The 15,922-nt window shown below is 42.5% G+C and overlaps 1 protein-coding gene across 1 annotated transcript in view; it reads right to left on the reverse strand.

Moving 5' to 3' along the window:
• The window catches only part of LOC121855412 (solute carrier family 13 member 5-like), a 34,245-nt gene that overhangs the window by 12,112 nt on the left and 6,211 nt on the right, over positions 1–15,922 (reverse strand). Inside the window, exons 2-3 of the mRNA XM_042350318.1 lie at positions 4,620–4,840; positions 3,695–3,944 (exon numbers count right to left, since the gene is read on the reverse strand). Coding sequence (XP_042206252.1) covers positions 3,695–3,944; positions 4,620–4,733 — 364 coding nt within the window. The 5' untranslated portion in view covers positions 4,734–4,840. The remainder of the gene's footprint in view (positions 1–3,694; positions 3,945–4,619; positions 4,841–15,922) is intronic.

Here is a 15,922-nt window from a genome sequence, read left to right on the forward strand (position 1 = left end):
TCTCAAATCACTGGATAAACATCTTTCACCATGCGACGATATACAGTCCTCATGAAGATTAGTTACCCCTCTCGACTTTATCTCACCTTAAGATTAAACACCCCAGTGCTAACCTAACCCCCCACCAACCTCAAGTAATGTTAGTGTGTTTAATCATCAGGTAAAATAACAATACAAAATCGTAAACAGACGGCCATGACAAGCGAATAAACTGGGAATCCCAATGGAGAGTTCACCTTGTAGTGTGTGTGTGGCATTCACAGCCACCAAACAGGGAGGTACTACCGCCTGGGAAGATATTGGAAGCATAATGTGTTGTCTAATGGTAGACCCTCCAGCCATATGGTATCACGAAAATTGTGACCAAGTCCCAGGTTGCTGAGCTGACTTTCTACCTCATACACACAATTGCAGGGTCTCAATTGTTTCTCTTGCTTTGACAACGCAACATACTTATATCGTTTCTCACTAATGATTATTTTTTAAATTTGTGTAATTATTTATAGGCCTTTATTATTATTATTATTATTACTACTATTATTATTATTATTATTATTATTACTATTATTATTATTACTATTATTATTATTATTATTATTATTATTATTATTATTATTACTATTATTATTACTATTATTATTATTATTATTATTATTATTATTATTATTATTATTACTATTATTATTATTACTATTATTATTATTATTACTATTATTACTATTATTATTATTATTATTATTATTATTATTATTATTATTATTATTATTATTATTTTTATTGTCATAGTTTTGTCCCCAAGCCCTGATGTGGGTCATCCTGTAAAAAAAAAAAAATCTTTCTCGCTCATGCAGAGGCTAGCTTGGGTTAGGTTAGGGTAGGTTAGGTAAAATAAGTTAGGGTGGTTAATCTTCAGGTGATATGATTTTTTTTTAAAACAAGCTTAATTCGCACAGCATAATGAAGGATGAATGGTCACCCTTCAGCTGAGCCAAGGACGACCTAGAGAGACTTCACCCATATCACCACTTATCAGTTTGTCTGTTCAGTAATCTCGCTAAATTCTGACGCCATCTTGGACTTCAGCTTTACCTACTAAGAGATTATTGAGTTTAATGTGTTCTGAGCTCTTGAGTGCGTAAAACTACCACAGAGGAGGAAGCTTAATAAAGAGCGTATGTGACACAGTAGAGCTTTTAAAAGAGGGAAAAGCTTGACAAAAAAGTGATGTTTTTTTATAAATATAACCATGAAATCAGTCAGTAATATACCTCGTGACGTCACAGTATAAAATTCACCCCATGACGCCACAGTCAACACTGCACGTCATGACGTCATAAAGACCAACAATGGCGCCAGTATTAACCAACCACCACCTCCACAATCTCAAAAATATTTCATAATCCGTAAAGTTGAGTAAAAAAAAAGACTTTCTTCTTTGAATAATGATTAGTTGATAATGTATCTGAGGTACTGTATATGATCTGTGTCGTGGTTGGCGGCGGTCATGGGAAAGACCTTGGATGTGGCGGGTGAACAACACGCGACGCGAGGGGTAAACAATGGTCCCAGCTACTGCTTCGGCAGCTGGTATGGTGGAAGAGAACAACGGCGTCTGATTGGCTGACTGGTAGGACGCAGGAAAAAGATCGTATGGGCGAACATTATATTCCTATATCAGGTAATGTGATGTACTGTAAAATTAAAGATATCTGTTTATCTATAGACAAGACATTGTTATTAGTTTTAAATACTGAGCTCAATGAATAGTTAATCATCTATGCGAGAAGATAAGCCTTAAGTATGCAGCACTGCTCCCGACAGTCTTCACATTCTGAACGATAAACTTAGGTACCTTACAACTGAGTTCACTAAGGAAGCCCTGGGCGTGAAAACCTACGAACCAACGACTCATAGGACAGGAGGCGAGCATCTTATCCACTCAGCCACCGCACCCTGACATTGAGACAAATTCTGACAACAATAACATCTCGTACCACAAATATTTTCCTTTATATAGTCCATAACACCCGTGATATTATTTTTATTCATATACTGGAGAACATATTCTATTTAAGTCAACCAAAACACGTTCTAGTTCAATTACAACGACTAGTTTAATCACCTTGCTAAAGCCATCACTCTCTGGGTCATACCTACTGTCTTTATGAAACCAGGGTACCAGTTTAGGGAAGGGGGGGCACCATGCAGCAGACATACTGTTGATGCATTGTAGTAATTTGTTGGGGAGGGGGTGTGTTGTGTTGGGGAGGAAGTGTTGTGTAGGTGTTGGGGCCCAGTGTTGTGTCGTGTTGGAGGCCAGTGTTGTGTCGTGTTGGGGGGATGTTTGTATGCCATTGATCCACAGCCTACACCCTGCCTGCCCACTGGTTCACTCGAGACGTGGCCTTGGTACCTCGACACGTGGCCATGTCATACCTCGACACGTGGCCATGTCATACCTCGACACGTGGCCATGGTACCTCGACACGTGGCCATGTCATACCTCGACACGTGGCCATGTCATACCTCGACACGTGGCCATGGTACCTCGACACGTGGCCATGGTACCAACTCAATACAGACAACCAATCGAATTATTAACTAAACCATCATTCACATATGAACAGTAGGATCACCTGAAGATTAGCTCCCCAGCTTATTTTAACTGATAATTAAACACCCTAACGGTGCCTGTGTATAGGACAGGAGAGGTTAGGTTAAGTTAGGTGGATTAGGTTAGGTTAGGTTGGGTTAGGTTATATTAGGGTTAGGTTAAATTAGGATTAGGCTGGATTAGGTCAGGTTAGATTAGGTTAGGCTGGGTTAGGTTAGAATTGGGTTTAAGTTAGTTAGGTGAGGTTAAGTATGCGTTTGGGTGTTAAATCATCAGGTAAAATAAGCAGGGGTGCCAAATGCTCCCGTGACCCATATAGTGTATAATACATTGTTTATATACTGTAAATGGTGTTCTTTATCGTTAGTGTGATAATACAATATACAGTATAATATTCTCAAGGGTAATATTTTGTTGATATATAAAAAAATCTGAATACAGGTTTTCTGTGCCTCCCGCCATGACGACGAAACGACTGATAACAACCACTTAGTCCCTCCCTTCAGAGTATACCCTTTATTAAATATTGTTTTATCGTCTATGAACAGTTAAAGAATTACAAGAATACGAAAAATTCGATGATATAATATAGTTAATATTTTCAAGGACGTTAAACCAGGGAAGTTGTGTCTATTGTGCTGAATAATTTCCCACGAACGTAATTACTCACTGCCGCATCTCAGGCCATGGGTTTTGTTGGCTGACGTACAAACTAACTTATCTCATATCCAGTTTGTATATACAGTATATATATATATATATATATATATATATATATATATATATATATATATATATATATATATATATATATATATATATATACTGTATGATTCTTACCCTTGAATTTATTTAATATTGAACACACAATTTTAACTTTACATTGGACTGACTGAAATAAGACTCACTGCAGCGCGACATTTTCCGCTCACGGGGTGTATGCATGTACGTACAGTACATAGTGTGGGAGTGTTGTACGTACCATTGGTGTAAGTATACGTGGCAACATAGTGCGTATGTGACTACGTACCACCGTAGCATGTGTGTTTGTGTGTACAGTATGTGTGTATGTGTACTTACCAACATGAAGAATGACGAACAAGGCAATCCTCTTGTGTAGGTTACAATGCTCGACAGCGACAGCCATGATAAGTCCGCCCATAAACATAAAGTTGGTGTCCTTGAGGTAGACCTGACACACAGCAGCCGTCGACAACACCCCTAACAGCGGGAAGGCGAAGATCGGTACGAGTGCAGTAACGGCCAACGGTAGCGCCTCCGTTATCCAGTACACTGCCATAACTATGATCACGTAGGCGCATCTTGACTCCTGTAGGTGGAGGAGAGAGAGAGATAGAGAGAGCAGGAGAGAGGAGGAGTAGGATTGGTTATGGTAAATCTTGATGGGAAGATAGTGTTTTTTGGAGGAGGAAGAGGAGTGAAGACGAGACGAAGGAAGAAGAGGGGGGGGGAAGAATAGGAGGAGGGGAGAAGAAGAGGAGGATGGGTTATGGTAACTCTTGATGGGAAGAGGAAGTATGTTACGGGGGAGAAGAAAGAGGAGTAGGAAGAAAATAAAATAAAGGAGGAAAAGCAAGAAGAGATAAAGGAGGAAAAGGGAAGAGGAGGAAGTGCATAAACCGGAATAAGAAGAGGGAGGGGGAAAGACAGGTCATTTTATCTATTTAAAACAGTTTCTACGAGGGCCAGGTAGACTTACTCAGATAGGCCTAACAGAGGTGCTAATTAATTCACACCCACTCTTACACCTGTTAATTCGGCTACACCTGCCTAACAGAGGTGCTAATTAAGTTACCCACCAACACCTACACAGAACATGTAATTAATCAAGATACACCCACCTACACCCACACAAAACACTTAGTAACTTAAGATACACCCATTGACCAGCACCACCTCGTACCCAAACCAACTTTTCACATCTGAAGGAGTATAAAGGAAACGACAACAAAATATTATATACTGTAGGTTAGAGTTTACTCACGGTGGAGGGGTAGAGGAAGGGGAGGAGAGAGAGGATAAGAGGAGTGAGGATAACGATGACAGGCTGCCACCATCCTTTAGGGAGAGTACAGGGGCTACACTGTCCTTTCATCATATTGGTTTACACAGCAGAAAGTAGATGGAAGTATACCGTATCCCAGTAAGAGTTTAATTTCTGTCCTGTCCCATGGAGCACTTCTGTCCTCACGGCTTATTCCAGCTCTGGAATTGTTAGAGAGAAAATGAGATAATGAGAAGGATTTAGTTTGGTGTTGTTGGCTATACTTCATCTTTAAATAATAGTGAATACAGTAAGTTATCTTTAAAATAATGGTATATTATCTCTCAAAACAAAAGTAAAAGAAACATACACAAGACTATGGGTTAACTTATTTTATTTGTTCGTTCCTCAACACAAAAACGTCGATCGTCACTCCTAAGTCACTCACTCGTAAACAAACACTATACAGTATCCTTGATTTTGCCGCTTGCAGCGGCTACTTTATTGTGCACCCCACACTCATCCTGTGAGCGGTAGCGCAAAAGGATTACAGAGTAGGGTTTACAAAGGGTCATAATAATTAACCCCCGTTGTCAGGATATTATGGCACTGAAAGTTACACAGTATTTCATTTACATTATTTGTTTAGTTCTATACATAAAGGGTAACTTATTCACAAATGCGTGAGAACAGGCGTGTGAGGCAGTATGTCTGGCCTCACACTTTGTTATTCACATTTACGTGGGAGGTATTCAAGCACATTGCGTATTTGGTTCTGTACATGAGAACTGATATAGTTACTAAGTGCAAAAAAGTGGATACAATCTTAATATGTCGGCTATCTTGCCATTAGAGATGAGGTGTTGTGCCATTTCACACACAGTGTGCTTGGACCTGTCCCTAAAAGGTTCTATCTTCACACAGTCGAGGACGTAGTGTTCAAGTGTGTGGCCATATGTATGGCCACATACTTTACATTTAGTTTTGTTTACATCTGCTTGAGGAACATACTGCCAAAGGTACTTATATCCTAACCTTAATCTAGCGGTTACAACATCTTGTAATCTAGTGATCTTGTTACTTGCTCCATATACATGTTTCACTTGATACATCTCATCATGGTAACCTATGGATCGACTAGTGCCTGTTTGCACTTGTCTACTTGCGTCAAACTCATCAATAAGTTCTTTCCTAATTACAGTTTTAAGGGTTCTTTTTGACAGACCCAAATTGTATTCAACGGTGTCTTTGTTAGACGCGAGTTTGGCGAGGGCATCAACTCTGTCATGTTTTATGAGGCCTATGTGAGAGGGGATCCACAACAGTTTGACCCTGACACCCCGGTCAACAAGGCACGCATATTTGTGTCTGGCTTCAGAGACAAGATCGTGACAACCTGAGTCGAGGGTACCAAGGGCAAGTAGTGAGGATAGAGAGTCAGTGATGATGAGACTGTCAGTAACAGTGGTTTCAATGAATTTAATAGCTGTGAGTATGGCAACTAATTCAGTTTGTAGAGTGGATGCCCAGTTGTTAATTCTAACTCCTTTCTCAATTATATTACCGTCAGGTTGAGTCACAACAATAGCACTTCCAGCCCTCCCACAGGCGGTGTTTAGAGATCCATCAGTGTAGATGGTCTGTGTGATATTATCATCAGTCTGTAGAGTGTGTATGTGTTCAAGAGCTCTCAATTTGGCAGTGTGTTGGAGATAAATGCTTTGTATAATTTATTTTTTAGGCGGATACGTCGGTATTGTGATATCGAAGGGAACTGTCCGCCAGGGTGGCAGGAAGCGCTGTTGTGTCTCAACTTTGTACAGGTGGTCTAGTCCAAACATCTTCATATGTGCAGCTGTAGTATGGATCCATTTAGACTCAGTAGTCCCATGGTTCATACATTCTAGCAATTTTAAGGAAACAATGTTATCAGGATCACCACGCAGAAGCCTCAGGGCTATCATGAGGTTCCGTCTCTTCAATACGTGTTTTTTTTCAATAATAGAGAGAGAGTCGATGATGCCTTGGTACGATTTCTCTTCTCATCCTGCGCATTGTCAGGTTTTTTTTTTTGCAAGTAATCACTACAATTAAATCTCCAAGTACCTTCTCATGTCTTATTTTAATTTATTAGTCTTCAACCTGTGGAGATTAGTCCCGCAGTGATAAATTGTACAGTAAAATTATAATATATTTATCTCTTATACTGCATAATCGAGCGACATTTTTCCCGGCAGCTTGCAACAATCGACGCTTGTCAGGCTAGGCTGCGTAGTGCGTTGATTCGTATTATTACCGTATCAGAGTGAATGGATGTAATGTTGAAACTTATCATGTAATATCGATATAATAATGAGACCTGTAATATATACATAGACTCGTTAATATACAGTACGTATTATATTTAAACAAGGGAACAGAGAATTAAACCGTTCTTTAGTTAGTGAGACCAAGAAATTCTTTGGTCGAGGTATAGACAAAAATTTTCGTGGTGGTAGAATTCCGCTTACCTCTCATCACTGCCGGGAGCACACACACACACACACACAAACCTTGAACTGATCGCTATAAGAACAGCCCAGTCCCAACCATTGTAAAAATTATCAATAACTTGTAATAAACCAGTGTATTCACTCCCAGTAACTACTACTTCTTGCACTGTCATTATGTTGAAATGCACTGTAGTTTGAGCTTTTCCCCATCTAGTTATTATATATCTTATTTGTATCACTTATGTTACTTGTATATTATTTGTAATTAGGAACCCATTCCCCAAATATGTAACTGTATATTTTCAGCCTTCTGGCTGCCAAGCTCTTTCAATAAACCGTTAATTATTATTAATTATTATTATTTCTATTTATTCACGTACATTAGTATTATTTCCTGTACCAAGTGTATATTATATTCCGTGTATTTCTGTGAATTAATGGATATTGTATTACTTAATCTATGGGAAGTTACGGTAATCATATGTGTTTTTCATAGATTTTCACACACACACACACACACACACACACATGAGTTAGACATCAGTGACATCACCCAACACCTCCACCTTACACAAATAGTAGACTTTCCGCCCACACATGGCAATGCCACCCTTGACCTCATTATGACTGATCTCGGTAACCACTACCTTCCCCCCCAGCCGCTGCCTCCCATGGGACGCAGCCCCCACCTGTCCCTGCTGTGGTCACCTACCCTCACCTTCTCACCACCGCCAGTTGCCACCAGGACTTACCGACCTACCCCAGACTCAGTGACCACCACCACTACCACGCACTAGCAGGGTTTGGTAGTGGACTACTGCACCATCCTCGTCATCGCCACCTCCTGCCACCTGCAGTTCCCCGCCCACCTCGCGCAGTCCGCCACTACAACAAAATTCAGCCCATAAGAGCCCGCACTGATAGATATAAGAACAGCACCATCCCATCTATTGTTAAAATAATAAACAACTCCTGATTTATGTACTGTACAGCCCTGTAAATGTATTGAACGCATATTATTATGCCTAAATCACATAAGTCACAGTGGGTGCCCATCCTCTCCAGCTGGTGCAGTCTGCCAAACTCCTGGGTGTAACCATAGACAACAAACTTAACTGGAAGGTCCATGTAAATAACACAGTCAAGGCAGCCTCGTACCGTCTCTACATGCTACGAAGACTCAGGTCACTTGGGACACCCACGCCAGAGCTGAGGACCATCTACAATGCCTTTATTCTCCCCAAACTAACGTATGCGTCACCAGCCTGGTCGTCTTCTCTCAACTCCACCCAACAACGTCAGCTAGAGAAGGTACAGAAAAGGGCCTGCAGAATCATGCTCGGCGCAGAATACTCCGGCTACACCAACGCTCTCTCCACCCTGGAAGTGCCATCCCTCAGTGACCTCCACCACCACGCACTGGAAAGGTTTGGCCGTGGACTACAGCACCACCCTCGCCATCGCCACCTCCTGCCACCTGCAGCTCCCCACCCAACTCGTGCAGTCCGCCACTACAACAAAATTCAGCCCATAAGACCCCGCACCGATAGATATAAGAACAGCACCATCCCATCTATTGTTAAAATAATAAACAACTCCTGACTTATGTACTGTACAGCCCTGTAAATGTATTCAATGCGTATTAATCATTATGTCTAAATCTAATGTAAGTCTGTATATTTTCAGCCACCGGCTGCAACTCTATTAATAAACCGTATATTATTATTATTATTATTTTACACAGTAGTACAGACACACTCACAAGAAGACACATACACACACACACACACACACATCTATTTACACCGTCTACATATCCAAGTTTCTATCTATCTACCTGTTTATCTATCTAGCAGGGGTAGTAGCAAAGAAGGGGGAGAGAAGGTGGGGGGACGGAGTGGGGAAGGTGAAACAGAGAGGGAGGAGGGGGGGGGAGTAGTTATGTACGTTTACTTGTAGTGTGTGTGAGTATAAGCGTAATAATGATTGTTTATGTAATAATAATAATAATAATAATTCACGGTTTATTGAAAAAGTTCTGCAGCCCGAAGGCTGAAAATATACATTGGACATAAATGACTTATTACATACATTGGTGGTTTAACAAAAGCCTTCATTAGAGAAAGGTGAAAGAACATACAGTGAACATACAGATTAATGTAGGATTGTACGTGTTGAACAGCAAACACGTAGTGTAGTAACTCCCTCCCAGATGGTGTTAGGAGGGACCTCACGTGATGTAGTGTTTCCCTCAGATGGTGTTATGAGGGACCTGACGTGGTGTAGTAATTCCCTCGCAGATGGTGTTAGGGGGGACCTGACGTGGTGTAGTAATTCCCTCACAGATGGTGTTATGGGGGACCTCACGTGGTGTAATTACCTCACAGATGGTGTTATGAGGGTCCTCACGTGGTGTAGTAATTCCCTCACAGATGGTGTTATTAGGGACCTGACGTGGTGTGGTAATTCCCTCACAGATGGTGTTATGAGGGACCTCACGTGGTGTAATTACCTCACAGATGGTGTTATGAGGGGTCTCACGTGGTGTAGTAATTCCTTCACAGATGGTGTTATGAGGGTCCTCACGTGGTGTAGTAATTCCCTCACAGATGGTGTGATGAGGGACTTGACGTGGTGTAGCAATTCCCTCACATATGGTGTTATGAGGGACATGTGGTGTAGTAATTCCCTCACAGATGGTGTTATATGAGTGAGGTTTGGTCCCAGGCCTTCCTATCGTAGACGGATTAACACATCGCTGGTTATCACGGGCCGTTATCACTGGGTACCTGGGACCTCACTGTGTGAAGGTTATCATGGGTACGACTGTCACTGTTGAGTTGTTCTCACTGACTTAAGCACTGTTCACCTCTGTTTAACACTGGTTCCATTCCTTTCCTAAATGAAATTGTAACTTCTGGCGAGAACTTGCTTATATTCCGGTGGGGAGGAGGGTTCAGGGGAAGGGGTTGGTATGGGCCAACTTAACAGTTGACCTGGCTGCTCCGAGAGGAGCGCCAGTTACGTCTTGACCCTTCGGTGGTCAAGGATGTATGTGTGAGAATGTGTGTATGTACTCTACGTATTTATGGGCATATGTTCATGATTGTATGTGTATTATGTGTATGTATGGATGGGTGTATGTATATATATGTATGCATGCGTACGTGTGTGTATAATTGCTTGTGTATAAACATGCGATGCTCAGAGTCAGTGTACGCGTATCAATCCATGTGTGTCTGTACGTTATTTTCTTACATACTCGTACGCATATGTATACTTACTATACTCTTACCTTCACTTTAAAGATCACCTCAACACACTTTTAACACCTTAAAGGATCAACTTCATCACACAACACATCCCAACACACCTTACCACGCCTCAACACTTTAACACACTCCAAAACACCTTACCACGCCTCAACACTTTAACACACTCCAACACACCTTACCACGCCTCAACACTTTAAAACAACACTACTATAATGACTTTCCCACGATAAACAAAAGCCAAGAAACCTGGAATCTATCGGGTCTCAAACAGGTGTGTGTGTGTGTGTGTGTGTGTGTGTGTGTGTGTGTGTGTGTGTGTGTGTATGGTTACCTGTGGTGTAATGATCAGCATGCTCGCCTCGCAAGCGCCCTAACTTATTTCACCTGATAACTAAACACCCTAACGTGAAATGAAGGGGTTGGGTTAGGTTAGGTGAGGATTAGGTTGGAGTAGGTTAGGTTAAGTTTAATCAGCTGACCGCCACCCTTGATATCAACTGACCTCCAACTCCTTGATATTAGCTGACCACCACCCCTTGATATCAGCTGACCACCACCCCCATGATATCAGCTGACCACCACCCCCATGATATCAGCTGACCGCCACCCCTTGATATCAACTGACCACCACCCCATGATATCAGGACTGACCGCCACCAACTGATATCGGCTGACCGCCACCCTTGATATCAACTGACCACCACCCCATGATATCAGCTGACCACCACCCCCTTGATATCAACTGACCACCACCCCCATGATATCGGCTGACCGCCACCCTTGATATCAACTGACCACCACCCCCATGATATCAGCTGACCACCACCCCATGATATCAACTGACCACCACCCATGATATCGGCTGACCACCCTTGATATCAACTGACCACCACCCCATGATATCAGCTGACCACCACCCCTTGATATCAGCTGACCACCACTCCTTGATATCAATGACCAACTCCTTGATATTAGCTGACCACCACCCTTGATATCAGCTGACCACCACCCCATGATATCAGCTGACCACCACCCCCATGATATCAGCTGACCACCACCCCATGATATCAGCTGACCACCACCCCATGATATCAGCTGACCGCCACCCTTGAATGGTCACCCAGGCTACGCGCGGGGAGGGAGGCGGCTGGGTGGGGACGGTGGCAGGTGCAGTAGTGATCAGTACGGCACTGCGGAAGATCGTTGCTGTAAACACTCCTCTGTAGTCAGGCTGAGGTACATGGGTTAGTGTGGTGGTATTCCTGGGGAGGTATCACGCCCACGACCCATGATCCACTAACCACGACTTACGACCCATGATCCACTAACCACGACTTACGACCCATGATTCACTAACCACGACTTACGACCCATGATCCACTAACCACGACTTACGACCCATGATCCACTAACCACGACCTAACCTGACTAAACTCTAACCCAACCTAACCTGACATAATCTAATTTAACCTCACCTAAAATAATCTAACGTAATTTAATCTAATCCAACCTAACCCTTCCCCCTTCCCAGGTAGAATTAGGATATAAAATCATTAGGTAAAATAAACCTAAAAGGTAGGGGGGGGAGGCAAGACTACAGGTAATTCACTGATAAGAAAGATAAGAGAAATATACAGTGAGTTTATAACACATACTCTAGGTTATACAACATATACTGTACACAATACACATATAAGGTATACCACGTGCAGTATACTGTATATTGATGTAGCCGCTTAATTTAGCTATTAATTAAGGCTTGTGTAAAACTGGCAAAATATTCCACCCACATAAGAACTAGTTAAGTGTGTGTGTGTGTGTGTGTGTGTGTGTGTGTGTGTGAAAGAGGAGGCAGCTTTCGTGAGTTGCGTCACCCTTCGTTACACTGCTTACTCGTGTTGTAATCCAAGACGTAATTATTTGCACCACCTGAGGATTAGCCCCCCTTTTAATGTCAATCTAACTTAACATAACCTAAGCTAATTCAATCTAAACTACTGTAACCTAACCTAATCTTACATAACCTAACCTAATTAACCTAACCTACCTAACTAACCTAACCTAACCTAACCTAATCTTACATAACCTAACCTAATTAACCTAACCTAACTAACCTAACCTAAACCCAAGACTCTCAGATATAGCATTTGGGTTTTTAGTCATCGGGTGATTGTTTACGTCTCAGCTGACGTAACCTCTGGTAGTCCACCTGTTTGGACGGACAATGTTCATTCACACACGCACACCTACTGACTAAATGTAAAGTGTGTGTACGGCCAGACATACAGCCACACACTTGAACACTACGTCCTCGACTGTGTGAAGATAGAACCTTTTAGGGACAGGTCCAAGCACACTGTGTGTGAAATGGCACAACACTTCATCTCTAATGGCAAGATAGCCGACATATTAAGATTGTATCCACTTTTTTGCACTTAGTAACTATAGAACCAAATACACAATGTGCTTGAATACTTCTCACGTAAATGTGAATAACAGAGTGTGCGGCCAGGCATAATGCCTCACACTCTTGTACTCACGCAGTTGTGAATAAGTTACCCTTTATGTATACAACTAAACAAATAATGTAATTGAAATACTGTGTAACATTCAGTGCCATAATATCCTGACAACGGGGGTTAATTATTATGACCCTTTGTAAACTCTACTCTGTAATCCTTTTGCGCTACCACTCACAGGATGAGTGTGGGGTGCACAATAAAGTAACCGCTGTAAGCGGCAAAATAAAAAATCAATACTGAGTTCGCTGGCCTTTCTCACGCCCACGCGGCCATCTACTTAGTCTAGGTCCTAGACTCTAGGAGATGTAAACAGAGAAACCAGGTACCAGATGAACAACGTTGTCATAGAGACATCCGACTGTGAGAAAGATTTATGAGTAATGATAAGTAGGAATCTTAAACCTAGTCAACAATGTGTATTTGCTCGAAACAAGGCTAATATAGTACTTGGGTTCATACAAAGGAGTGTTAGTTACAAGACGAGCGAGGTTATCCTAAAACTATATCTTGCGCTTGTGAGACCTCACTTGGATTACGCGGTTCAGATCTGGTCACCAAACTACAGAATGGATATAGAATCCCTAGAAAGAATTCAGAGGAGATTGACAAGACTAATCCCGGGCATTAGGAACCTTGAGTACAGAGAAAGGTTAAAGCGTCTTAATTTGCACTCCCTCGAGAGACGTAGAGTGAGGGGCGATATGATCGAGGTGTATAAATGGAAGGCAGGACTAAACAAAGGTGATACCACAAAGGTACTCAAACTATCCAACCAGGAGCGAAATCGTAGCAATGGTTGTAAATTAGACAAATTTAGGTTTAGGCGCGAGATAGGTAAACACTGGTTTGGAAATAGAGTAGTGGATGAGTGGAACAAGTAACCAAACATCATCATGAACTCGAATACGCTGGATAGCTTCAAACACAGGTTGGATGGATATATGAGCGATAGGGGTTGGGTGTAAACGGGACTGCCCAGTATGGACCAATAGTCCCGCTGCAGTTCTTATCTTTACCGTTGCCCTTCCCTCACGCCTTCACAGATATCCACACTGGTACCCTACTCTCACGTCCACCAACCATCTATACCTCCGCCCTTTTTTCACGCCCACCAACCATCTATACCTCCGCCCTTTTTTCACGCCCACAGACATCAATACTCTCACCCTTCTCTCATGCCCATACATCCACACCCTCTCCCTTCTTCCACGCCCACAGATGTCCACACCCTCGCCCTTCTCACACGCCCACACACAGGTAGGCTAACTCGCTTGGGTTAGACTTACCAACCAACACGTAATGAAGATCCTAATACAAATAGCAGTCCCAGGTTGCTGATCTGACTTTCTGCCTCATTTACACACAGTTGCAGGGTCTCAATTGTTTCTCTCACTTTAACAACACAACATACATATATTGTTTCTCACTACTGATCCTTTTTTTTCGTTTTTGTATTTGTTTATTTATTATTATCATTATTTTATCTATTAAAATTTTTATTTATTTTAATAATAATAATAATAATAATAATAATTATTATTGTTATTATATTTTGGCCCCTTAGGCCCTGATGTGGGCTAATCCCCGTAAAATAAAAATAGACAATCATGCTGCTTGGAATGGTGAGTCACGTGCGTTGTTTGGCAAGTGAGAAACACGAATCACGAAAATCATAGTTATTCTCGAAACATCAAAACATTGCCAACCATCAGGACCTCCCCCCCCCCTCTCTCTCTCTCTTATGTACCAAACACACGTGGATTGCATGTGATTCCTCTCCCTCTCTCTGTCTCTCTCTGTCTCTCTCTCTCTCAGGTGGCCAGAATTATCATGCCCCCCCAACACGTGTCCACTCCGGGTAGGTAGAAAAGTTAATAGCAAAGTCAAGTGAACGTGGTGCTTGCATGCCATCCAACCACATATTCCACCACGGAGAGAGAGAGAGAGAGAGAGAGAGAGAGAGAGAGAGAGAGAGAGGCAGAGGCGGGGCGGGTTGGTGACGGAATGGAGGAAGGATGATTTCACAGAGGAAGGGTGGATGATGTGGAGGAGGTCAATCCACAATTATCCACCATATAAGAAGGAGAAGGAAAAGAGGAAGGAAAGGGAATAGTTGACCTAGAATTTGGGGTCATCAGTGAGTGACCTGGGGTGATGTGCTTGGCTGTGATGGCAGGGTGTATTGGTGAAGCGAGCGGTGTTGTCGGGAGGTGAGGTTGGGTTGTTGGTGAGGAGTTGGTTGAGGTGAGGTTGGTTGAGGTGAGGTTGGTTGAGGTGAAGTTGGTTGAGGTGGGGGTTGGTTGAGGTGAAGTCGGTTGAGGTGAAGTTGGTTGAGGTGGGGTTGGTTGAGGTGAAGTTGGTTGAGGTGGGGTTGGATGAGGTGAAGTTGGTTGAGGTGAAGTTGGTTGAGGTGAAGTTGGTTGAGGTGGGGGTTGGTTGAGGTGAGGTTGGTTGAGGTGAAGTTGGTTGAGGTGAGGAAGTATTGATTCCTTAGGTCATGTTATCCCACCCATACCATACCATCCAGCACTTCAACCATAAAATCTCTTTTTACTTAGATCAAGCGTTACTGACTCCCATCATGAATCACAGCGCCAGCACGAGCAATCACGAACGCCACCACGAGTAATCACTAACGCCAGACAATATTCTCCATAAATTAGTGTAGGAGTTATATAGGCTAAATGAACAACAAACCTGCCACCCGCCTTCCCTTCCCTCCTCCACTCCGCAATGACACACTGAATGGGGAGAGAAGCAGCAGACAGACTATTGACGGGTCTGATCTCATCCACCCGCGTCATAGACCGACTTAACGTGTCACCTGTTCGATTTCCTATTAAAAAAATAATAGTTTACAATATGAAGTCAGTAAATACGAAGCAGCAGGAAGAGTTATAACTGATGACGTGTGCGTGTGTGTGTGTGTGTGTTTGACGCCACCCACTTTCCGACTACTGCTGCAGTGAGCGCCATGACACCAGCCAAGGTCGTTGACATTAGATCGATTTGGA

The sequence above is a fragment of the Homarus americanus genome, unplaced genomic scaffold (assembly GCF_018991925.1).
Source record: "Homarus americanus isolate GMGI-L3 unplaced genomic scaffold, GMGI_Hamer_2.0 scaffold45299, whole genome shotgun sequence".
Classification (NCBI taxonomy): Eukaryota; Metazoa; Arthropoda; class Malacostraca; order Decapoda; family Nephropidae; genus Homarus; species Homarus americanus.